The following is a 27,994-nucleotide window of genomic DNA, read 5'->3' as shown; positions in this document are numbered from 1 at the left end:
GCGCCTGCGCTTTGAAGGACTCCTGGGAACTACACTTCCCATGACGCCACGCGGCCTCGGGGACCCTCCCGCGGTTCCCTAGAGACGGACTTTGCAGCCCAGACTGGGCCGCGGGGCGTCCGAGCTGACGACGATGATTGGCGGTGTGGTGTGGTTTGGGTTGGTTTTTTAAGGGAAAGGGGGGGAAAAGCAAGATGGCGACAGGCGAGAAACGTCTCCACCCCAGGTTGGGGCCCCTCCCCCCCACCTCTGGAGCGGCAGGCCGAAGAGGGGAGATCCTTTGAGGGGTCCCGATGTGGGTGAGGAAGGCCCCCCCCGGGGAGGAGAGCGCGTGAGGGGGTTCAGGGAGAAGGGGGTCCGGGTCAAAGAGGAGCGAGCTCTGGGAGGAGGCCTGCGCGCCGCCTCTTCGTCCTGCGGGGAACCTCGCGTGTCTGCGACACCCCCGGGGGCGGGGGGCTGTGCCCCGCAGGGTCCGCTCCCGGGCCTGCCGTCCGTGAGGCCCGACGTCCGGAGCCCTCGGGTGATCGTGACCGCGTCCAGCGTGGCCCGGCCGCCCGTGTCCGGGGTGAGCGGCCGGGAGGGATCCCCGCAGCTGTGATCACCAAGGTGCCCGGCCCGGGCGTCGTGGTGACACGAGGACAGAAAGCCCCGCACGGGCGCGTCCCGAGTGGTCCTGAAGGACCCCACGCCCTGCCCTTTGCCAGCTTGTTCAGAGCAGTAAGCTGAGGTCTCCGAGGCCGGGGCTGACCAGAGGCAGAAGAGGACAGCACAGGGCCCTTTAGGGATGCCGCCCAGCAGACCCATGCCCGCTAGAACGGGAGGACGGGCCGGAGGTTCCGATGCCTTGGTGCTGCTTCCTGATGTTCCCGTGCTGGTGCCACCGAAGGGCGGGTTCGCGGCGGTGGATGCCAGCCGTGTGCTGCTGTCTCGGATCTCATTTGGGTACCCCCCATGCCCTTCTGGCAGCGTCAGTAATGTGGGAACCAGCACCCCTCCACCTCCCCCCACCCCCCAAGTGCAGCTCTCTCCATGTCTGGCGTGTTAGGAGTGGAGTAACCTTCGTACATAAGGACAGAACCTGCATGTTGGTTAGTGGGGGCTATAAAGCATGTCTCTTAGGTGGATTCTCTCTTCTTTAGCCCTTCTTGATCTCCAGATTCCTGCTTTTTCCTGAAGAGGCGAAGCATCACAGATCAGGAAATAAATGGCTTCTGTCCATGCTGCTGGGCCCCAGGTAAGGTGTTGTTCATGATTCCTTCCGAAAGCGTAGTCCTTGTTTCAGAACGCCCTCTGCTCCCCAGGAATACTGAAATTAATCCATCTCTTGTGGCCAAAGTTATTATCTTTTCTCACAACTCCACGCTCAGTGAGAGATTGGTGCATTAATTTAATTTCCTTATGCTTTGTACCTTTTCCCTTTTCCTCCCTTTCCCATTCTGGAATGAGAGATAACTTGATGAAAAACTTCAAGGTTTGAGTTGGAGTCTCTCTATTCCACAAAGTTTGTTCTTAAGAAACTAACATCGGAATGTTGCTTTCTGATAAGGAATCAAGGCTAGGAAAAGACCTAGAGGAAAAACCTTGCCCAGATGTCCCTCTGAATCTGAGAACTCTCCCCTACTTGTGCTAAGGACACTGCCCAAATTTCTCAGCAAACTCTCCCCCCTTTTTTTTTGTCATGAAATTCAGATATATCCAAACAATAAATCCAATATTAACTGTGAAATGTATATTTTATCCCATGCCATCCAAAAGTATTTCCTTTTGCTTGCTAATTTTGTGGCCTTTTCTTTGATTCTTTGGTCTTATCTATAAAATGAGGGAGTTGCAGGAAATGATCTTTAAGGTCCCTTTCAATTCTGTTTTTATGAGCTTACAAACTGTGATATTAATTGTAATATACCACAATATATGTACAGTAGTATTGTTGAATGATTTGGATCTTGTTGGGCACAGGGGAGTGATTTTTATTGGTATCCCTTGAATGTACTGATTGTTTACTTTGCCATGTATGAAACTTGTGCGTTACATATAAGATCATAGAACTGGAAGGAATCTTAGAGGTTATCTAGTCAGATTCCTAATTTGCAAATGATGGATGTGAGGCATGAGACATTTGTCATATGGGAACTGCTTGAGTAAACTTTAGCTTGTTTTTAGCTTGGAGAAAAGACTTGAAGGAGCATGATCATTGTTTTTCAAATATTTGAAAGGAAGCATGGCTTAATGAATATCTGGCATTAAACATACTTGTACATACTGGCTTTGGAAATCACTTAACCTTTTAAGTGTTCTAGGCAAATCAGTGATGACAACAGTGTAAATGGAAAGGAAAAAGCAAAACTAAATGCTTTGTAATTATAATAACCAACTTTAGACCCAGAGAAGAGTTAAGAAAATATACCTCCTTTCTTTGCAGAGGCAGAGGAGTAAGGATATGGAATACTGAATATGTTGCCAGATGTCGTTGATGTATTGGTTTTACCAAAGTGTTTTGTATCTCTTTTTAAAAAAAAAAAATTCTTTGTAACAAAGGATGGTAGACTGGGTATGGGAAGGTATAAATAAAAGTGATATAAAAAGATATTAATAAATTTTTTTAAAAAGAGGGATTGGCTTAAATGAATTTCCCTCAAATGGTGAGAACCTTCTATACTGAGTCAGGTAGGGGTTGGGTGGGGTGTCTCATGTTGTTTCAGGCATCTTTGATGTTCGAGGATCTAGCTGTCTATTTCTCCAGAGAGGAATGTGTGAGTCTGGATCCTTCTCAGAACCCTCTTTGCTGGGAATCTATGCCGAAGAATTGCAAGAATCTGATCCCATTTGGTAAGGCCTTCTGCACTGAGCAGTCCTGGTGCATTCGAAATTGCAGGGCCATTTGTGATCTGAATTGTAATAGTTTTGGAAGACAGCATCATTCCCAATCAGTTTATAAACCAGTTTCCTGAGTAGCGTCAAACTTGTCCTCGGTTCTGAAGAGAAAGCAGTTTTTATATACCTTTTTCTAGATAGTAAGTTCCCCTGAGATCATGGGACTCTAATCAGAGGGAGTTTTTAAATAAATGAGTAGAAAACTGAGTACATTACTTGGGAGAAACTTTTAGAGTTGGGTCATCTCTAGGAAAATCATGTAAGAGAATACATAACTTTTTGTCTTGATTTCACTGGTATAAGGAACTCCTGATGAGAAAACTGTCCATCAATGCAAATTGTCAACTGTTCTGCAACTTACAGTCTTAGAGAGCAGTTTGAATAATTAGAAATTAAGTGACTTGTCCAGAGTCACACAGCAATTACATGACAGAGATGGGATATTATATTAATATATTAAGATGTGAAAACTAGGACCAGTAAAGACTGGGCCTTAACTGCAGAAGTTTCTTCAGTTTTGAAAGTCATGTGTTACCATTTTGGGTTGATGTATACTGGTGTATATCCCTATAATAGTTCTATGCCTCTCTCTCCTACAGGTATTCTTATTTCCAAATGTTCTTGACTCAGAGATATTTGTGATGTTCCATTCCAGATTGGGAGAGGCTTCGCCTTTATTGTTATTAGTTATTTCTTACAATATTACTTTCCTGGACCATCTTTAAAAAAAATACCAGACGTTTTGAATGTTTCTTTGTGGGGAGTTTCTGTTTTTCTTCCCTACTTCAAAGCCTCTATAAAACTTCATTGAAACTGATTACCTAAGCCATTTCTTAAGTGAATACTTTGGCAAAACAAAAATTATTTTGTAGTATGAATAATAAGCCTATGACATATCTTTTTTAAAAAAATAATTTGGGTTTTTAAAATTGAGTTTTCTTTAAGTGAGGGAATATCTATAGGTATTTAATACTACTACACTGCATCTTACTGAAGATATCCTCAAGTTACAAATACTAATATTTATGATGTTTAAAACACGAAGCAATAAAAACATGAAGCAATGGCGATGAATTTAATTCATTTCCTATTATTAAGTATATGCTGTTTGCAATGGGAAATTAAAAAAATATATGACAAGTTGCTTTTAGTTTTGTTAGGAAGACTCATTAAAAAAATAAGCAAAAAGTCAGCATAGCATAAAGTACTACAAGTGCCAAAATGTATGGATTAGATTGTAAGTGCAATTGACATCATAAAAAGAAGAGAACAGTGGAATTATTAAGGCAGGTTTCATTGAGGAAGTGATATAAGCAGGCACAGAAAAGTTGAATTTAGATAACTGGAGCAGTTAGGAAAATACAATGATCCAACGCACGAATATGGGATCATCGCCATGATTGTGGCATTAGGCATTAAGGTCTGATTGAATTGAAGAATATTTACTGGGGAACAGTGATTGAGAAGTAAAAGAAAAGCCAGATTACAAGTAGCTATGAGTGTTAGGATGAGTTAGGACCCAGTATACTAAACAGTGGAAAGTTATTGAATGTTTTTGAGTTCAACAATAACATGATAAATATCATTATTTTAGAAAGATTTGTGCTATGGATATTGATTGGAGGGACAGAGACTAGAAGAGGTATGCTAGGTAAGAGGAAGTTGTGATCCAGATATGAGATAATGAAATGCTGGACCTAGTAGTGAGACTAGAAAGATTCAGATTTTGAAGAATTACAGGGGTTTGACAGTTAATATAAAAAATGAAATTGATTGGTATGATGAGCTTGGGTCATCGGTTGTACAATTAGCTGAAATGAGAAAATTGAGAAAGGAGATTGAGAAGAGGGAAAACAATGAGTTCTGTGTAGTCTGTTAGATAAATTGAGTTTGAGATAGATGGGGCATCCAAGTCAGTGTTATCCAGTAGACACTTGGAAATATAAAACTGATCATTTTGTCAGAGGATTGACTAGGGTTTGGGGAATCAATAACATTCAAGTGGGAAAGAATTGACCAAGGAAGTGAAAAGAGAAAAAAGGCTGAAGAATGAGTTTTAGGGAAACACCAACAGTTGGGGTTGGGATGAGGACAAAGAGACTGGTAGCATGGTATAATTAAAAGAGCACTGTTCTTGGGGTCAGCAGATCTAGGGTCAAGTCCTAACTCTGCCATTTATTTGCTGTGTGACCATATGCAAGTCATTTCATCACCATCATCTTTGACTTTAGTTTCCTTATCTGTAAAAGGAATGGACTAAATGATTTCTAAGGCCTCTTCTAGTGAAAGGGTAAGGATAGAAAGAGATTAGTGTAGTATCAGAGAAATTAAGAGAGAAGAGAGTTTTAAGGAAAAAAGGATGGCCAGTAGTGGTAAATATAACAGAGAACTCAAGAAGAGAAAAAGGATGCTTATCTAAAAGTGGTTATCATAATCTACAAAAGAGTTGATTCAGTGTAATGAAAACTTTTTTTTTAAATGTCAGTGGTTTAGAGAAGGAATAGATAAAGAAGAAATGGGAGTGATGGAGTTAGTCCAGTTGTTCAAGAAGTTTAGTTTTATTTGGAGAGGAAGAAAAATCTGTATGTGCATGAAGGCAAAATAAAAAGTGTCAATAAAGGGGGAAAGCTGACAATGTTGGAGAAGGGAGAAAGCATGAGAGAAAAGTCTCCTAAGGGAAAGGGATTATAACTAATGCATGGATGGATTCAGAGGGGAAGGTTGACTTTAGAGAAGATAACAGACAGACAGCTCTTCCTCTGAGACTAGAGGGAAAAATGAAAATGAAATTGAGAACAAAGAGTGGTTTTAGTGCTATTGAATGAAGGAAAATTAGTTAAGACAAATCCTCTATACCTTCCAGTTAAACTTTCCTAGGGAATTTTTAATTATACAGATTCCACTCAATTCCTTTACTAGTTTTTATATCCAGAGGGTTAGATGAGGTATGCAGTAGTAGGATCATTTCTAACTTGATTAGACTAAAAGAAATTTTATTTATATCTGCCAGGACTTAGAATTGAGTTATGAAATATGAATAAAAGAATGGTTAGGTAAGAATAAAGGGATAGTGTTCAGTGTGCCTTGGTGTTTTGATTGTTATCAGGTGGGGTCTAGTGATAGAGGGTATTACATATATATATATGTATATATATGTATATATATACATATATATATATAAACTCTGGTTCTTTAATTATTCAAAATTCATCATTTCATCAGTAGTCTTTCTAATAATACAGATTACAATCCTTAATAGATGATATTATTTAAGGGGCAAAAAATTCATTGTCATCTAGTGACAGACCATGGCTTAAAGAGGAGGAAAAAAGAGAACTATCCTATCAGTGTTCTACCATCTCCCTCACCAATTTCTGCTCTGAAATGATTAATCATTGCAAATAATTTATTGGTTTGATCTGGGGATTTTTTTTTAAAAAATTATTTTAAGAACTAGAGGGCTGCCAGGAGAATTTAACCTGAAGTCCTTAATATGTTTAGCTCTATAAGAGGGCAGTGTTATGAATATGATGAAGCCCTAGCATTATAAGCCCATCCTTCCCCATCTTTCTCTTATTAAGAGGACTCAAAAAATATTATGAGTTTATTCTTCATATAATAGATATGGGCTATCTTATGATCCAATTGCACAAGTGTTTTGAAAATCTTGCAGATATCATAAGATCATAGATTTAGTTAGGAGGAACCTTAGAATCCATTAAGCCCAATTTCCTCATTTTGCCATTGAGGAACATGAGATACCATTGTGCACTGTGCACAGGGTCAAACACCAATTAAGTTTCTGAGGTGGGATTTGAACCCAGTCTTCTGGACTTCAAGTCAAGCCTGCTATGTCAAGCTGTGTATTTACATATTCTCCCAGAGATGATGACTCTTAACTATTTACCCTCCCACCCTTATTGGGGTTTCTCATGTCCCCAGGAGAAAATTGCTAATGAAATCTGGCAATTATGACCCTTTCTTAGAAATAAATCCACAAACCAGTGTTCCCATGAATAATAGTTCACATTTATATAATTCTAATAGTTTATCGTAAAGAAAAATAAATCCATTATTTCCCTTAGGGAAGATGTGGGGAGGGGTGTGTGTGTGAAGAGAATGTGCCTCTTTCTCTTTCCTTGTTTGAGAGCACTAAATCCCAGTCCTAGCCAGATGATTTTGCAGCTGAAAGAACTTAGTCCTTCCCAAATATTGTCCTCTAACTACACCCCAATATAGTCAGGATTCAACATAATTAGAACTCACTTGCAGACTTTTTATCTCCACATTAGACATTACATAGGGAGAGAATGGTGTTTGGAATCTCTCTTTGTGTTAGCAGGAGACAAGAGTGAAAAGGAAGAGGAAAATTTTCAACTAGAAAATCCAGAAAATGGGGAATTAGAAGCATTGCCTTTGGAATGGTGCAAAAGAGACAATTCCCTGCATCCTAAATTCGGGAGGGATTGTGAGAATGAATTCCCTGATCAGAAAAGGGTAGGTATGGCCATACCTCAAGAAAGGAGATTTATAAGTCTTTTGATTACTATTGAGAATTCCACTCAATTTGAAGAACATCCCCACTTCATAGAAACTAGAATCTCTTGTCTCCAAGAAAAGGCAGCACCAACATCCTTTAAATGTCTCCTATGTGATAAAGCCTTCATCAAAAGATCATATCTTATTTCACACCAGAGAAGCCACACAAGAACAAAACCCTATAAATGCACTGTCTGTGAGAAAAACTTCAATAAGAAGTCAAATCTCAGTGCTCATGAGAGAGTCCATACAGGGGAAAAACCACATAAATGTGATGCTTGTGGGAAAAACTTTGCTCAGAGATCCAACCTTGTTGCACATGAGAGAATACATAAGAAATCCCAGACATATGAATGTGCTAATTGGGGAAAAAACTTCAGTCAAGGAACACATCTCTTCCACCATGAGACTATCCACCTAGTAGACAATACTAATAAATGTGATAAGTGTGAAAAAAGCTTCATTTGTAAATCAAAACTTATACAGCATCAGAGAACCCATACAGGGGAAAGACCCTACAAGTGTTCAACATGTGATAAAAAATTTAGTCAAAAATCAGATGTTTTAATTCATCAGCTAATTCATACTGGAGAGAAACCTCATAAATGTACTGAGTGTGGCAAAAGCTTCACTCAGAAAACAGATCTCGCTAGGCATAAGAAAACACATACCGGACAGAAATCCTACAAGTGCATTGATTGTGGGAAAAGTTTTGGTGGGCTTTCATACCTTATTACACATCAGAAAATCCATACAGAAGAGAAACCCCACAAATGTCATCAGTGTGGCAAAAAATTCATTGGGAACTCAGATTTGATACAACATCAGAAAATCCATACTGAAGAAAAACCTTATAAATGTCTCATATGTAAGAAAAGATTCACTAAGAATTCAAATCTTGCTGCCCATCAAAAAATTCATACAGGAGAGAGGGCCCATAAATGTAACAACTGTGAGAAGAGCTTCAGTCGGAGTTCACATCTACTTACACACCAGAGGATCCATACTGGAGAAAAACCTTATAAATGTCTTATGTGTGAGAAGAAGTTCAACTGCAGTTCAAACCTCATTACTCATCAGAGAATACATACAGGAGAAAAACCATATAAATGCACAATGTGTGAGAAAAGTTTTAGTCGCAGCTCAGACCTTGTCAATCATGAGAGAACCCACACAGGAATAAAGCCATTTAAGTGTGCTACATGTAAGAAAAGCTTCAGTCGAAGTTCCCACTTGATAACTCACCAGAGAATCCACACAGGAGAGAAACCCTTCAAATGTGTCAAGTGTGGGAAATGTTTCAGTGATAAATCCTATTTCAGTTACCATCAAAAAATTCACATGCATTAATACCAAAGAAGTGAAGACTATGTTCTTTGAGTTGGCAGAAGATGCCAAGATGAATGGATCTAACCAGAAACTCAGTGAACAAAATTTGAATCTGAAGACTGAATGGTTTGGGAAATGTAAAGATGAAGTTCAGTGCTCATTGTCTAAACAGAAATATTTTATATTGTGTTGGTGTTAGTTAAAAGATGAATTGTTCAAGGTTAATGACAACAGCCAGAAGAGAAGCTGCCTTTCATTATTAATTCCCACAAAATTGTCCTATTCCTCCCCTTTTAATACCATGTGTTTTTCTTAATACATATGTGTTGCGGCATGTGTAGGCAAAGAAGCATTGGGATTGAATAAAGAATAAGTTTTGTTAAGTCAGCTGAGAATACCAATTTAGTTGGAAATAGAATCTTGGTGAACAAGATTAGAATTTGAAGATTGAGTATTTTGGGCAGTGGAAAGATAAAGTTTAAAGTTCAGGTTTATGAACAGATTTTACATTTGTGTTGGTTGGTCAGTATACCAGATGGATTTTTCAAAGTAAATGCTACTAGCTTAATGAGAAAAACTAAAAGGGCTAAGTTTTGTCATTGATTCCAACAATTAAATCTGTTCCATTGTTCCTTTAATGCCATTTTGTTTCTTCGGGTTACATTCTGGGGTAGATCTCCAGTTGGTGTACGTGTCATTCTCTTCTAGCCTAACTCCAGTAATATCATTATTTGGTTATATTTTTTATCAAAAAATTTACATTTTTCAGGTATTTACTAACTATCATTCTGCTACCCCAGTCAAAAACTAAGTGGGATAAATGGATGTAAGTCATTTGTTTTTTAAGCAATCAGGCCACAGCTTTGAGGTCTCAGTGAGTGTTGGAACTTTCAAAATAGTTCCCCCTTGGAAGCTACCAACATATTTCATCAGTGCTGCTATTGTAGTTCAAGGTATATGTGCAGCTCCCTTTGGGAGCTGAGTTTAGAGCCGACCACATACCACTTTGAATATCCCAAGCATCCTTTGAATGTAGATTGGGTTTTTAGAAACAATCAAAAGTTATTCTGAGCCAAGAATTAGGTTGTGACCACATGGGTTCAAAAAATAAGGTGTGACTAGGAAGTAATAAGCAAATAACAATAAGTAAGTAAAATGTAGTCAGACTAACTTTCCTTGTGTGTGTGTGAATGGAGTACCCAAAGGGGATTCGCTCAAGTGTTTTGAGCAGCTTCGTTGAAATAAGGATATGACTTCTCAAAGGGACTGCTGTTAGGGGATCAGAAAAGCTGTATGGTGTGGTAGAAGAAGCCTTAGAATCAGAAGCGTTAGGGTTCAAACCCTGGGTCAGCCACTTATAAGTTATCTGTGGCTAACTAATCTCACCCTCTGAGCCCTGGCTTCCTCTCTCTGTGAAATGGGGATAATACCTTACAGCTATCTTGTAGGGCAAGGAAACAGATTTGTCAATTATTCCATACTCTTGGGACATTATTTTCATGAGTGTAAGTTGTGGGGTCTTTCCTTCTTCCTTTAGGAGTCATACTGCTTTTTCAGCTTCTTTGGTCTTTTTTTCATAAATGAATCCTTTCAACTCCTTATCAGTGTGATGACTTCTCTTTTCCCCCTTTCCTTGGTTCTGTGAGAATGGAGCATCTCAGAAGTGTGTGCTTTGAAAGGTCTTGTCTTGAAGAGCATTCAATGGAGAAGCAAAGGAATATGGCCATTTCTGGATTAATCACGTGGGGATTGTCCTCAGCTCCAAGTTAGACAGCTATTTTTGTTTAGACACAATTGAATAGTTGCCTCTTTATATGATGGTGTGTGTTCCTCAAAAATTTCATGTAAAATTAAATTACTTTCACTGTTCTAGTGGAGATTGCCATTTAAAGGAAGGCTCTGTGTGTGTGTGTGTGTGTATGTGAAAGTGAATGCTTCTCCTCAATCCCTGTCTTTTAACTTTTTATGAAATAAATCTAAATGTCTATGTATTGGATTTGCTTAAAGATATATACTCTTCATCACTACTCTTCTTAATGAAATTCTTTTCTTATTAACATTGACAGGTGCTTTAGTCAGCCAGTGGTCCTCAGATTATTCCCTTTTGGACCCCTCTTTCACAGATCAAGAACTAGCATCCACCAGAAAGCCCTATACATAGGACAACTGTTTTGTTCTGATTGACTATCAACTCCACCTACTCCTGCTTGCCACGACAAAAGAAACAAAACTATTTTGATCCCAATCATGGTAATTTAGTAAATGATAAATCTATTTTCAAAACATTTGTGTGTGTCCTTGGTTGAATTCCTTAAATCTCTCTGGGCTTTAATATCTTCATCTGTAACAATAATAATGATAATAATAGTTTATATAATGCCTTATAAGGGCATTTCATATAAGGCAAAATGCATTGACTTTCTATATAACAGTCTTGTAAAGTGAAAGGGTTGGTTAAAATTATATCTAAAGTTCCTTTCCTTTCTAAAATTCCATGACTGCTTATGAATGTAGTTTGAAATCTTTAGTATCCTTTCAGTCTACTTTTTTAAAAAGCAAAAAAACAACAAAAACAAAATACACCCTTTTTTTATTCAGCATTTCAGATGAGGCTAGGGAGCCATTGCTCTGGCCCAGCAGCAGTAACAGGAAAAAAACTTTAAACCATGACATTTAAAACAAAAATGAAAATATGTAAATGTAAATTACCTCCCAACCTGAGGAAAAGAGTCTTATGATGTATCTGTATAATGTAGTGTTAGGCTGAATTAAGTAGTATGCAAATCACAGAAAGTAATGGTCACACTCTACTATCTTGGTAAAACTGAATTAATAGTAGTGTGTTAAATTTTAGACACCACAATTTGGGAAAAGCATTGATAAATTGAAGTTTGTTTAGGGGAGAGTGACAAGGCCAGTTTGAGAACCATGGCATAGAGGGAATGGTTAAATGAACAGAGAATGTCTAGCCTGGACAATGAAAAAGATTCCTAAGGAGAGGCATACTAGCTATCTTCAAATACTTAAAATGTCATGTAGAAAAGTAAGTAGATCTATTTATTGTTCCAAAGGACAGAAGTGAGAAAAGTGGCTAAAAGTTATAGGAGGATAAATATTGATGCAGTATGAGAACCAGCAGCTCCAGCTAGAAGCAGATGTTTGGGTTTACCCAGGAATTAGTTGGCTCTTGGTTACTAAATATATTCAAACAGAGATGATCATTTGTTAGAGATGTTAATAAAACAAATTCTACTATATATTGGAAGGGGTTGAGGGGGTGGGTAGGGAAGAAAGGGAATATGGGCCAGGCACTTCACTAAGGGATTTTACAAATAGTATCTCATTTGATCCTCACAACAACCCTGGGAGGTAGGTGCTGTTATTACCTGTATTTTACAGATGAGTAAATTGAAGCAGCAGAGGTTAAGAGACTTGTCAGGTCAAATTTGAACTCAAATCTTTCTGACTCTAGGCCCAATACTCTGTGTTACTCCAGTGTCACCTAGCTACCCTAATGTGACTTGTTATATACCTCTATATAAACTGCCAACTTACATGAGTTACACCTATACTTTATACAAAATGTTAGATTAGATGAATAAAACACTTATTAAAAATTTACTCTGGGTTAGGCACAGTGCTAAGGCACTAGAAATAGAAATAAAAGCAAGCAAGGCAATCCTTTCCTTTAAGGAACTACCTTGTAAAGGCAGAATAACAGATGAAGGAGAACAGGAAAGATTAGGTAGGGTGGGGATAGGTGTGGGTTAGTGCAGAGGTAAACTGGTAGAGGGAGGCATGATAAAGAGGTAACTAGGCTTGGAGGCCTATTTTGTAACAAAGCAAAGCAAACACTCATCTGTGAGAGCCAGGCAAGCCAGGGGCAAAGTCCAAGGTGGAGAGGGTTGGGGAGGGGGCAAAGATGAGGATAATGGAAACATTAAGGTTTCTTGCAACTTCAGGCTTGTCACCTTTACTTTAACCTGATGCTTGGTTGGCATCGTTCTGAGAGCTTGAGTAGTCAATTTCCAGTTCCTCCTGAGTTAGTTAGATCTTTGGATGTTAGTTTCATTATTTAGTTTGAATATTGTGAATTCTCAGAACTTAGATGCCATATTCAAATGGAAGCATAAAAATACATTCCCAAGCCAAATATGAATAATTTAAAAATTTTTTCTACCATTTCATACCATATATACCATGGTTATTCTTTGAGATATTAACCAAGATTTAATAATATGGAATTGGGTGCTATGGTGCTAATATCGTGTTATTTATTATAGTATGTCACATAAATATAATATTATAATACAATTATAATGGCTCACATTTATAGTTTATAGTTTACAAAGTATTTTCCTCACAATAATCCACTGAAGTAGATAGTGCAAGGATTATTAGGCATCATTTTGCTGATAAAAATTCAGTGATTTGCCCATAGGCAAATAAACAATAAGTGCTAGAGCATGACTAAGCTGGGTTTTTTGATTCCCAAGTCTAGTGTTCTTCACTGTGTTGCCTCTCCAGCACTTCTATGGTCCCCTTATGTTGTTGTGCTATACAAGATATGTTTTCCTGTAACTGACAATGAGGAAAGGCTAATTATCTGGCCTATTTGATTACAGTATAGATATAGAGCTGGAAAGAACCTTGGAAGGCACCCTAGTTCAACTTCCTCATTTTACAGATGAAGAAACTGGGGCCCAGAGAAATTTCTTATCCAAGGTTACATAGATAGGAAGTGACTGTCAAGATTTGAACCCAGGTCTTATGACTCTAAATGTCTCCCTTCTATCACACTACTTTCCCAATAACAATATGCAGGATGACATGAATGATCATGAAAATTTCCCTGATAACAGTGTCAATTTATGAAAGGGAGAAAATTATCATGGAGCTAGATCTGACATGGGGTCCCACATAGCCCACATGAATTAGAGCTGAGAAGAGTGGGCATTTGGGAGTTAGGACATTTGGTGGGTCAAGATTTATCCTCAGAAGTTTATGTGACACTAATGTCCAGAAAAATTATGGAAAAACAGAATTATAAAAATATTTAAGGTGATTTAAAAAATATTTGGAAAGAGAAGTGGAATGATCAGTACCTACCTACATTTGTATAACTGGATACATTAATTTTTAGGTAATGGTATTTGGAGTGCATGAGTAAGGCTACTTTGCAAATAGGCCAAAATGTACACTTAAATACTTTGAATTCAATTTTAAAAAACCCTACTAAGTATTTTGAAAAACTTGCCCTATACCTTCCTGTTAAGTACCTCTTATTTTCACATGAAAAGAAAATCAAGTTCTGGCTACAGAGTAGTGTGATGAGTCCATCTACAGTAAGGGATTTTATTAACCCTGGAGTCTGTGAACTTGTTGCACACACACACACACACACACACACACACACGGACACATATGTAGACACAGATATATATACATACATATATATACACATATATTTCTATAACTAATATGATAGATTTCCTTTGTAATCCTATACATTTTATTTTATTCATTTTTAAACATCCTGAGGAGTTCACAGGCTTCACCAGACTGCCAAAAAAGTTCATGAAACAAACAAACAAAAGGTTAAGAGGCTCTGACACAGAAAATAGAGAAAAGAATGTAAACGTTCCTTGGGATTGAGACTGGTGAAGGAAAGTGACACAGAGTAAAGAAATCAATAATGTAGTTCACACTTACCTAGTGCTTTAGAAATCACCTTATACATATTACCTTGCTGGAGCCACAAAATAATCCAGTGAGATAAGTAATACAAATGTTATCCTTGTTTTATAGATGAGGAAACAGTCTGAGTAGAGACTTAACTTGTAGGTTCATCCTTAGTTTTCCTGGAGAGTGAGAGGAGTATAGCAGCAATGTCTGATCCTTAATCTAAACTGCTATACTTTGTGAACAGAATAGAACTCTGGCTCTTCTCTTTTAACAGCCTGCCCCCAATTCTTAAAACCTAAACTAGAGTTTGTAGAATATTGATCTAACCTAGGTTAAGAAAAGCAGTAACCTGGAGGGTCTTCATTACTAAGAATGTGGCTAAAGTGAAGCTTTATCTGTAATGGGTAGGGGAAACTTCTATAATGGGAACTCATTAAAGCCCCTTGGGGTTCTGACTTTATCCACTATTAGTCTTGAGAGCATCCTCCTTAAGAGAGGCTATGGAATACAGGTGTAGAAGCAGGTACACTTTATCTGAGAGGGGCATGTTGAATTGTTGTGATACAGATTTACTACAAGGGAGGGTTTTGTTGGGGTGTTAGTCATTGGTAAAGAAGAGAGAATTTTTAAATCACTGTTCAAAGTTTTTAAAAAGAGCTTCAACTTTAAAAAGAGAACGTGAAGATCAACACTTTCAGTGAATTTGAAACAATTCCACTGACTCTAATCATTTTTTTATTTCTCCAGTGAACATTGAATGGGTTTTGGGGTGCTAGGACCCCAGAAATGCCAAGCAGGGTCACCTAGAATGAATTCACACATCCAAGCCTTCTCTTAGTCGTGTCAAAAAGTTTATTGTAACACTTTAGCAAAAGCTGGCATGGGTCCTTAAGGGAAGTGAGAATGAAAGAGACTAAGGATGGTGCTAGGGTTTTTATGGAAATGGTGATGTATTGGGGTGGAACCATTTCAAAGAATCCCGAGTCAGACCACCTCTAATTCAAGCATAGGCATTTACTGAGATTGACGCCTTTCAAGAAGTGGGCTAAATTCCAGAGGAACCGGCAACTTCAGAGAAACCAAGATGGATTTTTATAGTATAAAGATGCAATTACATTACAGAAATTTACAAAGAATATAGGAATATGATTAATATTAAAAAGGTAGGAGGAGTTTGTTAAGGGACTAAGTAATGGAGGAGAGGGGTTCCATCTATGATTTGATGGTTAAATTTTCTGGTCATGCTGCCCTCCAATTGGCTAGCTATTGTGGTTCTGTCTAGGACTAGGTGGATGTGGTTGTGGTTGAGTGCATGGACACACCTGCTGTTTCTGTGGGAATTATGATAAATGAGTCTGAGGGCAGCGCTGTTTCTGTGAGAACTATGAGTTCATGGACATACCTGTTGTTCTAGTGAGCAGTGAGGCATATATGAAGAAGTTAGGACATTGGGGAGAGTAATTGGTAGATACAGTGGGCCCGGATCAGTGCAGCCTATAATGAAGTTAGAATATTCAGGCTGGAGGCAGCTTTATTAGGATTCCATCAAAGGGGCATGGGAAAGGAATGCCAGGGATACTAATTAGGTAATGTAAGGGATGCCGGTGTCTTTGAGAATCATGGATGGGAAAGTGTAGGGAGTATACCAGACATTAAGGGAGTTGTCAGAGCTATGAACCTTGGGTATCTGGTGCCAATAGGAAGAGAAGGTCCTTGGGCCAGCCAGGGACAAAAATCCTTGGGCCAAGCACCCCTCTAGCTGTTTTGATAAGAAAATGTGTTCTGCAACAAAAGATAATTTTTTCATGGACAGGGGCCTACTAAGAAATTGGAAGGCTTCCAGAGACATGATCTTAGGGCTGGGGCACAAAGGCCCCATCAGACATGATTGTTATCAAAACCGTTTCCACTTTGCCTCCCTTACTACTAGGTTATCACTAACTTCTGAACTCCTATAAGTATGAACTCTTATATGTCCAATATTACATTTTTGAACTAATAGCTTACCAAGTTGGAAAGGGGGATTTACCAGGAATTGGAGTAAAATAGGCCAAAATGTGTGTGTGAGAAATAATGAAGCCTGAAAGAGAAGTCCTGAGAGGAAAAAAGGCATGACTACTTTTAAATATGTGTGTATATACATACATATATATATGATTTATTTATTTTTATTCTGAACTTAACACCAAATAATATAAACATTTCCATAAGCATTGTAAGCAGAAAAGGTATTATCTGTGAAACTATAGGTCTATATTACATTCAGCTCATTTTTTAAGTGTATAATAAATTCAACCTGTAGCTTTTAGAACTGTCCTGCTTGTCTGTTTTTCTCTGGCCTTCTTGTTCTCTTCTGTGCATTTTTAAAAATGATGCCTTGATGACCCCTTTCTTTTTCTTTTGCTGCCTTATCACTACCTCATCCTTCTTCCATCCCCATTGGGAAAAAAGAAAGAAAAAGAAAGCCCTCATAACAAATAATGTATATATAGTCAGAAAAAAGAAATCCTCACATTGGCTGTGTCCAAAAATGTAGATCCTATTCTCCACCTTGGAAACTAGGTGGCACAGCAGATAGGATCCTGGTCAGCCCTGGAGTCAGGGAGACTCAGCTTCCTGAGTTCAAATCTGGCCTCAGATACTATCATTAAGTGTAAGTCTGGGCAAGTCACATGATCATGTTTGCTTAAATGAGCTGGAGAAGAAATGGCAAACCACGTCAGTATCTTTACTAAGAAAACCCCAAATGAGGTCACAAAACTAAATGACTAAACATTCTGTATCTTAGATCCATCATCTCTGTCATGAGGAGGGTAAAATGCTTCATTATTATTATAGCTGTTCACAGCATTAATCGGTTCTCAAGTTTTGAAATATGCTTTTCTTTATGGGGGGGTAGAGAAAAGGAGGAGGAGGAGGGGCGGAGCCAAGATGGCAGAGTAGAAAGATGCACATACGCTACCTCCGAACCCACTGCCCATAAAATACCTGTAAGGAAAGGAACCACCGGCGAGTTCTGGAGCAGCAGAGGCCACGGAGCGGAACGGAAGAGATTTCTGCTCCAGAGAGCCTGAAAACCTCTCGCAAAAGGTCCCTCGCGCCCTGGACCCGGAGCAGAGCCCAACCCTGCCTCGGTGGCGCAGCACCAAAAGGAGCAGATCCGAGCAGGCTTCAGGGATGGAATTTCCAGCAGCCATGTGGGTCCCTCCACCCACAGGTGACAAGGGTCGGTGAGAGGGTCTCTTTGGCGGGTCGAGAGGGGAGTGGGGTGCCCCCATAACTCAGGCCCCCTCGGGAGGCAGCAGCGGAGGCAGGAACAGACCAGGGCTCCCCAAGCAGGCAGGAGCCTGGATCCATTGTTGAAGGTCTCTGCATAAACCCCCTGAGGGAACGGAGCCCGTGAGGCAGCCCTGCCCCCACCTGAACACCTGAACTTAATCTCACACTGAACAGCAGCCCTGCCCCTGCCCAAAGCCCTGAGGCTGGGAAGCCGCATTTGAATCTCAGACCCCAAGTGCTGGCTGGGCAGATCTGGAGGCGAGGTAGGGGTGGAGAGAACACTCAGAAGTCAAGTCACTGACTGGGAAAATGCCCAGAAAAGGGAAAAAAAATAAGACTATAAAAGGTTACTTTCTTGGTGAACAGGCATTTCCTCCCTTCCTTTCTGATGAGGAAGAATAATGCTTACCATCAGGGAAAAACACAGAAGTCAAGGCTTCTGTATCCCAGCCCGCCCAATGGGCTCAGGCCATGGAAGAGCTCAAAAAGGATTTTGAAAATCAAGTTAGAGAGGTGGAGGAAAAACTGGGAAGAGAATTGAGTGACATGCAAGCAAAGCATGAAAAACAAGTAAACACCCTGCTAAAGGAGACCCAAAAAAATGCTGAAGAAAATAACACCTTGAAAAATAGGCTAACTCCATTGGCAAAAGAGGGTCAAAAAGCCAATGAGGAGAAGAATGCCTTCAAAAGCAGAATTAGCCAAATGGAAAAGGAGATTCAAAAGCTCACTGAAGAAAATAGTTCTTTCAAAATTAGAATGGAACAGATGGAGGCTAATGACTTTATGAGAAACCAAGAAATCACAAAACAAAACCAAAAGAATGAAAAAATGGAAGAGAATGTGAAATATCTCAGTGGAAAAACAACTGACCTGGAGAATAGATCCAGGAGAGACAATTTAAAAATTATGGGCCTACCGGAAAGCCATTATCAAAAAAGAGCCTAGACATCATCTTTCATGAAATTATCAAGGAAAACTGCCCTGAGATTCTAGAACCAGAGGGCAAAATAAGTATTCAAGGAATCCACAGATCACCGCCTGAAAGAGATCCAAAAAGAGAAACTCTTAGGAACATTGTGGCCAAATTCCAGAGTTCCCAGGTCAAGGAGAAAATATTGCAAGCAGCTAGAAAGAAACAATTCAAGTATTGTGGAAATACAATCAGGATAACACAAGATCTAGCAGCTTCTACATTAAGGGATTGAAGGGCGTGGAATAGGATATTCCAGAAGTCAAAGGAACTAGGACTAAAACCAAGAATCACCTACCCAGCAAAACTGAGTATAATACTTCAGGGGAAAAATTGGTCTTTCAGTGAAATAGAGGACTTTCAAGCATTCTTGATGAAAAGACCAGAGCTGAAAAGAAAATTTGACTTTCAAACACAAGAATGAAGAGAAGCATGAAAAAGTAAATAGCAAAGAGAAGTCATAAGGGACTTTACTAAAGTTGAACTGTTTACATTCCTACATGGAAAGACAATATTTGTAACTCTGAAACTATTCATTATCTGGGTGCTGGGTGGGATTACACACACACACATGCACACGCACATTCACACACACATAGAGACAGAGTGCACAGAGTGAATTGAAGAGGATGGGATCATATCTTTAAAAAATGAAATCAAGCAGTGAGAGAGAAATATATTGGGAGGAGAAAGGGAGAAATGGAATGGGGCAAATTATCTCTCATAAAAGAGGCAAGCAAAAGACTTATTAGTGGAGGGATAAAGAGGGGAGGTGAGAGAAAAACATGAAGTTTACTCTCATCACATTCCACTAAAGGAAGGAATAAAATGCACACTTATTTTGGTATGAAAACCTATCTTACAATAGAGGAAAGTGGGGGATAAGGGGATAAGCAGGGTGGGGGGGATGATGGAAGGGAGGGCATGGGGAGGAGGGAGCAATATGAGGTCAACACTCATGGGGAGGAACAGGATCAAAAGAGAGAACAGAAGTAATGGGGGACAGGATAGGATGGAGGGAAATATAATTAGTTCTTACACAACACGACTATTATGGAAGTCATTTGCAAAACTACACAGATTTGGCCTATATTGAATTGCTTGCCTTCCAAAGGGAAGGGGTGGGGAGGGAGGGAGGGCAGATTGGCAGACAGGGGCAATTAGAATGCTCCGTGTTTTGGGGTGGGGGAGGGGACAAAAGGGGAGAAAATTTGGAACCCAAAATTTTGTAAAAATGAATGTTAAAAGTTAAATAAAAAAATAAATAAAAATAAATTTAAAAAAAAGAGGAGGAGGAGAGATCAGAGAAAGGAAGGAGAGAAGGGAAAAGAGAAGAGAAGAGAGGGAAGGAAGAAGATCCCTCTTTCAAGTTTGTATGCAGTGAAAAGAGCTTGAAAACCTGGAGTTTGATCCCAGTTCTGTTCATGATGAACTTGGTGATGTGGAGGAAGTCCCTTCCTTTCTCCAAACCTCAGTTGTTGTTTTTTTTTAATAAAATGTGGAGGTTGGACTAAATGGTCATTTAGTGCATGTCCATCTCTAGTTTCCTGTGGTTTCGTGAGTCTGGCCCCTTCCTTTGTCAGACACTTCACACCTGACTCTCTCTCCAGATAACTTGTCGTGCTTCAGTGTCCAGCAATGAGACCAAGACCTCAGAAGGTCCAGGGCAAGCCTGAAGGGCGTTGCCAGGGAGGCTGTCTGGTAGAGGTTCTCATGGTTTTGAAAAATGGTGCTGTAGTGAAACTGAGGAAGATTCTCCCCAGCCCCTTGCATAATGGGGGAAACTGAGGAGATTCTCCCCACCCCCTTGCGTGACTGCCACATAACTTGACATAAAGAACTTAAAGCTGATGTGCGTAACTGGGAGTGCCATAGGAAGCAACACATAAATATTGAAAGAATTAATGAACCATGTAGCCAGGGCAAAGAGACCCTTATCTTAAGAGTCATAAAACCTGGCCAGTCCTTGAGCACATTCATCAAAGCAGAGAACTGGCCAAGGTTCCTTCTTTGATCACTTTGCTCTAACAGTCCTCTTTTCCACTAAGCTACATGTATAAAGAGACTGAGTGGGAGAAGGATCTTTGGAGGTCTTAACTGCAGAAGTGGGGACACCTGCTTCTGTTCTCCTAGGTAGGACCTTTGCCAGCTGCTCCCCCCTCCCTGGTCGCCAGAGTGATGAAATTCAGACTTGGCTGGTGATGTATACCTTTTCTTTTCCTATTCTGTCTTAACTATTATCTACTGTTTATATGTGTACACTGGCTAACTTACACTATTTGTAGTAATAAAACTGAATTGCCTATTAAGCTTGTTTTAGTGCATGTCATTGTATCTTAAGATCCAAACTTAAAGTGAAAGTACTGTGTAATCCCTTTTGATTACAGGTGCTTTTTAAAAAAAAGGAAAATCAGTTTTACCTTCTCTTATTTGGCTTTTGTGATGTCAATCTCTTGAGGCTGATTTGAAGCAAGGTTGCAGATTTACAGAATCTCAGATTAAGAAGAGATCTCAGAACTATCTGTTTCAATTTATACTCTGAGTAAGAATCCCCTCTACAACCACAACTACAACAATAAACTGTCATCCAGCCTTCTTTGAAGACTTCCACTGAGGGAGACACGTAAGGCAGGCCATTTCTGATTTTGGAAACACTAATTGTTAAGCAGTTTTTCCTTACATCAAACCTGTCTACCTCTGCAATTTCCACCTGTTGCTCCTAGCTCTCACCTCCAGCATAAAGAAGTACCAATCAGATCCCCTTTAAACAACAGAAAATAGTCATTATATTCCCCTACTAAAACTTCTCTTCTGCAGGCTAAATCTCCCCATTAACTTGAACTGATCATCTCACTTCATGATCTTGAGGCCCTTTACTGTCTTCGTTGGCCTCCTCTGGCTCTTAGACTTGTTAGTGTCCTTCCTAAAATGCGGTATCTAAAATGAAATAACATACTCCAGATGTGGTCTGAGCAGGACAGAGTGCAGTGCTGGTATCCCCTCCCTAGGCCTGGATCCTCTGCTTCTGTTAATGTAGCTGAATGTTAGCAGGTTTTTTGGTTCCCAAAATATGCTTTGAATTCCTTCTTTCCTTCCACTCTCTTTACCTTTCTCTGTTTGTTCTTCTCTTACTCCTTTCTTTCCTTTTTCTCTCCTTCCTTCCCTCTTCTTTCTTCCCTTTTTCCTTTTTTTGGATGACTTGTCTTCATGTCACAGTCTATTTGTTTATATTACAATTGTCAAGTGTGTTGTTCAGGCAGCTAGGTAGTGTGATGGATAATGCTGGACTTGTCAGGAAAGTGAGCTCATAATCTTTATCCCCTACTCTCCCCACCCCTTCCAATCTTTCCAGTTATTGTTGAGAGCACCACCATCCTCCCAGTCCCCCATGGGACTGGGAAATGTAGGTATGTATTGTGATTTCAAAAGGGGTTCAGATTCGTCCAATTATGTATGATTAAGGAAATTTATGGTTCAGATTCGCACCTACAATAAGACATATTTGAGAAGAAGAAGCTGGATATTTTATTGATTTACAGAAAAAGCAAATGCATGAACAGTTTAGAGCTACAGCAGAAATAATTAATATAGCCTAATACTAATATAATTATAGCAATATTAATATAAATATAAGAGGAAATAGAAAAACATCACCAATTCGAGGAGCACCAACACCTGAATTTCATCAGCTGGGGAATCCCGGGATACAGTGTTCAGGGTCCGAATTGGGAGCAAAGAGGTCCCAGGCAGAGCGTCCTCTCCATGGGTGAGATTCCGAGGACTTGCACTAAGCGAGGGGAGTTTATAGGGACCTAGACAAAGAAGGCTTTTTGCCAACGGCTCCGCACACTGTTCCAAGCTGGTCAGGCACATGGCCATGGGAATGCAGGTGTTTGTTCGTCAAGGACATATCATACGGGGGCCACAAGATATAAGCTAATTAATCATATACTGGGAGGACTAGCCAGATCTTCCAAGTATTATCTATGTGTTCCGGGAGTGGCTAGTTCCCAAAACATTAAGGCATGGCCAACTCGCGCATGTTATGTTCCTTGAGAGGTCACCAAAAGGACAGAGTGAACTTACTTTATTCAAGGGATATCCTTGACTCCTCACTCTCTCCCGTCTCCCACATCCAGTCTGCTGTCGAAGCCTGTGAATTTTGCCTTTGTAACATCTTTTGCATACACCCGCTTCTTTCCTCTGATACTGGCACCACCCTGGTACAGGCCATCATCACTTCAAACCTGGACTGTTGCAGTGGTCTCCTGGTTGATCTCACTGCCACAAATCTTTCCCCATTCCAGTCCATCCAAAAGATGTCAAAGTGATTTTCTTAAAGCACTGATCCAACCATGTCATCCATCTATTTAGTAAACTCCAGTGACTCGCGATCACCTCTGGGATCAAATATAAAAACCTCTGAATCGAATATTCAAAGCCCTTCATAGCCTCTCCCCAACACCTTTCTAGTATCCTTATTCTTTGCATAACCTCCCCACCCATGACGACCATGTACTCTCCCATCCAGAGACACTGCAGTTCCTCAAACAAGACCCTAGATCTCTTGACTAAGCATTTTCACTAACTGTCTCCCACACATGGAACTCTCTCCCACTTTATCTCTACCTCTTGGTTTCCTTTAAGTCCTAGCTAAAATCCTACCTCCTACAGGAAGCTTTTCCTGATATTTTAGTTCTGGTGCCTTTCCTCTATTGATTATTTCCTACTTATCCTGTATGTTGCTTGTTTGTACATAGTTATTCGCGTATTTTCTCCCTCATTAAATTGTGAGCTTATTAAGGGCAGGGACTGTCTTTTGTTTTTAGGATCTGGGACATAGTAAGTACTTAATAGATGCTTATTGATTGATTGACCTGAGTTTCAGTCCTGCTTCAGACATTTACTCTGTGTATGATCCTGGGTCCTGGGCCATCTCCAGTTGTCCTGATCTATATCTGGCCACAGGACCCAGATGGCTCCTGAGTTGAAAGGGAGGCTGGTGACTTTGCACAGTCCTCCCTCCCTCAAATCTAATTCATTTGCATGTCATGGCATCACCTCCCTGGTATCATGGTCTTCTCTGAGAACAAAGGACATAACAGCAACAACACCGTGATCCTAGATAAGTAATTTAATTTTTCTGAACCTCTGTTTCCTTATCTATAAAATAGAGATAGTACGTACCTCACAGAGTTGTGAGGATGCAAATCCTATAATTATTGTAGCTTATATTGTTCTGCATACTTTCCTTGGAATTAATTTGTATGTCTTCCTATGGTACTCTAAATTTCTTATATTATTGTTTCTCATGGTGCAGTAATACTCTATAACATCCACATGCTGCAGTTTTCTTAATCTATTTTCTAACCAATGAGTATTCACTGTGTTTCTAATTTTCTGCTACCACAAAAGAAAGTGTTGTGCATATTTTGTATATATGGACCCTTATTTTGGTTTTTGACCACCTCTAGATGTTATTTACCTAGCAGTGGGATCTCTGGATCAAATGGTTTGAATCAGGGAGTGACTTTTGCACAATTCCATAATTCCTAATTGTTTTCCAGAGTCATACCGGTTTAGAACTCTGTAAACAGTAAATCAATGCAACTTGTCTTTCTATAGCCTTTGTAACATTGACTCTTGCCATCTTTTGTTCCCATTGTCAATTTTCTGAGTGTATGGTAAAATGGATTTATTCTCATTTTCATTTATCTTATTATTAGTGATTTAAAGCAGTCTTTCATAAAGTTATTGATTATAGTTCTCTTGAAAATTATTTGTTCATATCTTTAGACCACTTATCTTTTTAGAAAATCTGAAATTTGTTATCTTAAAAAAAGCAGAACAATATATAGAAGACTTTAAGCAAAGAATTTAAGAACTAGAAGGAACACCAGAGGCCATCTAACTCCACTTATATATGACCAAGAATCCCTTGTGTTGCATTTTCAACAAGCCTTCATTTACCCAAAGATTTCCATAGGAACAGCCTTTCTTATATCTACTCTGCTAGGGTCATGCTGGGTTAGAGTTTTGTTTGGCTTGACTACTCCATCAGCTTTAGTATAACTCAAGGTTGATGGGCTTATGACAGCTAGTCTGGAAGCCCAATTCTGAAAATGCTTCATGAGAATATAATCAGAAATGGAGATGTCACCTTTGGGGCCTTCAGTGCCTCAAAGAAGGTGGATGGCACATGTGAACTATGTAGGGAGAAGGAAAAAGCAGTGGCCTTCTAATCAAAGATCTCTGTTTTAGTCACAGCTCTACCTCTAATTCTCAAGGTTGTCCATAGTGGATCTCTGTAGAGCACTGCTGTTAGCCCTCTTGCATGAAACAGAACAGTGTCTGTACTGGATCACAATAAAAAGAATTCTTTGCAGGTAGTTAGGCAGGTATTTATGGTGCAGTCCTGCTAACCTTCCTCCCTTATCTACCCATTCCCAACACCAACCCTTTTTTTGTTTAAACAGTGTAGTCTCATAGTCACTCAGGTAGAATCAGTAGCCTCAAAAATGAAAATGATCTTTCTACAGTCTTCTCTCTCCCAACAGGGGCTTTGTTTGGTCCCCTTCACTCTGTCCCCAACTCTGTCATTCTCTTCTGTCATGATCTGTCTCTCTCCAGAAGGCCCAACTTGATCCTGGTAGAGGATACCTAGCTATGAGATTGTGAGGTCAGAAGTTCTAAGGCAGACGTCTAAGGATGGGGGAGGGGATAGCAAAAAAAGGTTCTAAACCAGTTAGAAAGGTTCCCGGGCATCTAAGATAATGTCTGACTCTCAGAGATCCCCAAAGTCCGTGAAATTAGTGACAGAAAGACCAACGTTCAAACAGTACCATCGGTAAAGGAATAAATGCAGGGTCCAGACAAAGTGATGTACTAGCAAAGGGGCCTGCAGAAACTCGTAGGGACTGAGGAACTGGGATTTCTAAAAGAAGAGATTCAAGAGCTGGGTGATTATACATCTGAGTACAAGGGACATGTTTTGTTATTTCAGACTCCATGTTCCTGAGGGGAGTTGTAATAGGGGGCTCAGTGACAAGGTAGGGGTATCACCTAAGTGTGTCTTTTTGGGAAGGCATCAAATTTACGTAGTTCTGGATTAGGGACTTTGGGGAATTTGAGACATAGGGAAGTATTTGAGTCATTCTGGATTAAGGTTGATGGGATGACCTAGATTAGACAATATTTTTTAGGCTTATGGATAAATTGAAAGGGATGGAAAATGCCTTGACCTGAGTTCAGGGATAGCAATGGGATTTGAGCTGGATTGGGAAGGTTCCTTTATAATCCCTTATCTCCCCAAGGACTCCACCTGTAGTGTTAAGAAACTTGTCTACATACTCCCGGTGGAACTGCCGTAGTGCCCCTCAGTGGTTAATCATGCCCATCTGTACTACATTCAGCGTTTTTGCCTTCCTGGTCTTGGTCATATGTTCTTCTGCTGCAAACACATGGGCAGTGTTGAAATCAGCTGACCATACATGGGAGAAGCATATTGGCATTTGGCATGATTGTTTAAACAAAAACTGCTGGGCAGATGTTATGTATTGGCGTAAGAACCCCTTGCTTATTTTGAACTAACAACCCCACTAACCAAGTTTGTGATGGCTCTGTCCCCTATATCCCCAATATCTTTGCTGGACATATCTAACACCCCCCACCAACACCTTTCAACCCCATTCCTTCTGGTCTTTGCTCTCCCTGGCATTCCCACTGCTTCCCCAGCCATGGCTCATTTTGTAGCTTTGTTAAGTATCTTCTTCCTTGACCACAGCTGTGGCTTTCACAGAAATGAAATCTCTTTGTTCCCATTGTAGAGCTGCCTTCAGAAGGCTTGTACTTCTCTTAGTTAGCCTCTTTTTTTCTCTCTACAGCCGCATTCCAGACTGCTCAAGGTTTCATGATCACAGCTGTTCTTTGTGGCTTCCTGCTCACCACATGGTTGTTTGGTTTTTTCTGTACCTCTCCTACATTGAAGATGCACTGCCATTTTATCTTCATTGTTCTTTCCTTCTTAACAGGTTAGAACCCTTGCCATACAGCTACCACATGCCCTTGAGCTGGGGAGTTAAAGTTACAGAATGGGACCAACCTAGCGCTGGAGGGGTGGAGAGAACAATACCTTGAGCAGGTCACCTACCCATTCTGGGGCTTGGTTTCTTCACCTGTAAAATAAAGGGTTGGCTTAGAGGACCTTTAAGGTCCCTTAGTGTCCTAATATATATGATCCTATGACCCTCTGGCAATTCTGTCCCATTCCTGTTACTGAGTTGGGTTTTCCTTAGGGCTACTATTTCTCCTTTTGACCATAGGCAGTAGTCTCTTCATTGCCTTGATGCTGATTGTATTCATTTTGGAAAAAGTAAATGCAGTGCAAAACACTTACTACATAGTCCTGTGGCCTTTTTATATGCTGTGGATAGCTTTAATTCTGCTCGTGACTTCCTGTAAGTAAACCCTGGGTTTTAGGGGAAAGACCACCTCCCTCAACCTCCTGACCTATCCATCTCTCTTGTTCTTTGACCTTTCTGGGCCAAACAGATGTACCACAAGAACTTTATAGGGGGAATTAAGAAGTTTATCTTGTCTAGCAAGAAACCATGCCTGTTCTTAAGCCTCAGCCATATGAAAAGGGCACAGGGAGTATATCTTGGCTCTCTTCTAGGCAAACTCATTTTCTTTTCAGTGATCTTTTCCCTCTCTGGAATTACTGGGGGGGTAGGAGGGGGATGGTGGTGGTGGTGGTGGTGGAAGTATGAGAAAATGAGGCACCTACGAGGATGGGAGGAGGAGAATAATTTCCTTAGCCCAAGGAATACTTCCAGATCTCCTTCTTGTCCCTTAGGTATCCTGGGAATCATTTCTTATAAGAGACCACTCCAGAAAAAAGAGAAAGTCGTAACTGTAATGAATGTAGAAGTTAGACAAAGAAACTACTCAAGAGCCACTAAGTTCAAACAATCAATCATGGCACAATTTTTCCCTGAAACAACAAGCCCTAACGTGTTACACCCGAGCAAGTCTTCTTTGGGGGATAATTGGGCATCTGATAAGGAAATCTATAACGCATTTGGAGACTTGTGAATATGCGAGATCAAGACCACCAGTGAACATTCTACCTCTAAGAATGTGTGCAAACATATCCGAGCATAATTCTATCATGTGTGAACATACCTGTCAATGAACAGCTTGTCTAAATGACTAGATTACATGTGGGCCAATAGTCCTGTGAGACTCCAAAATGTATCTTGAAATAAAATCAATTGATCACTCCATCCTGGCATCTACTTTTTACTTACTGAGTCACTA

General features: G+C 40.0%; 1 protein-coding gene across 9 annotated transcripts; it reads left to right on the top strand.

Moving 5' to 3' along the window:
* LOC140520627 (uncharacterized) lies at nt 1–27,960 on the top strand. Of its 9 annotated transcripts, none has more exons than XR_011972605.1 (7): nt 2,696–2,826; nt 7,214–7,368; nt 10,806–13,180; nt 13,236–25,635; nt 26,560–26,706; nt 26,998–27,132; nt 27,531–27,960. XR_011972605.1 is itself a non-coding variant. In XM_072634686.1 (4 exons), exons 2-4 carry the CDS (start codon nt 1,218–1,220, stop codon nt 8,758–8,760), a joined length of 1,725 nt encoding a protein of 574 aa, XP_072490787.1. In that variant the 5' UTR covers nt 1–143; nt 1,140–1,217; the 3' UTR covers nt 8,761–9,377. The 9 variants fall into 9 exon arrangements, 6 of the variants coding, with proteins under 6 accessions (XP_072490787.1, XP_072490779.1, XP_072490813.1 ...); XR_011972603.1 differs by having other exon boundaries at nt 13,236–25,725; XR_011972604.1 differs by having other exon boundaries at nt 13,236–25,523; nt 26,560–27,132.
* The last annotated feature ends 34 nt before the right edge of the window (nt 27,961–27,994 follow it).

This window comes from Notamacropus eugenii, chromosome 1 (genome assembly GCF_028372415.1).
Source record: "Notamacropus eugenii isolate mMacEug1 chromosome 1, mMacEug1.pri_v2, whole genome shotgun sequence".
NCBI classification, from domain to species: Eukaryota; Metazoa; Chordata; class Mammalia; order Diprotodontia; family Macropodidae; genus Notamacropus; species Notamacropus eugenii.
This window is presented reverse-complemented; position numbering and strand designations above follow the sequence as displayed.

Coding starts and splice junctions, on each gene's coding strand:
- LOC140520627 (XM_072634670.1), top strand. Junction 1,235..2,668: donor TCCATGCTGCTGGGCCCCAG/GTAAGGTGTTGT, acceptor TGAGTCAGGTAG/GGGTTGGGTGGGGTGTCTCA. Junction 2,827..7,210: donor CAAGAATCTGATCCCATTTG/GTAAGGCCTTCT, acceptor TCTTTGTGTTAG/CAGGAGACAAGAGTGAAAAG.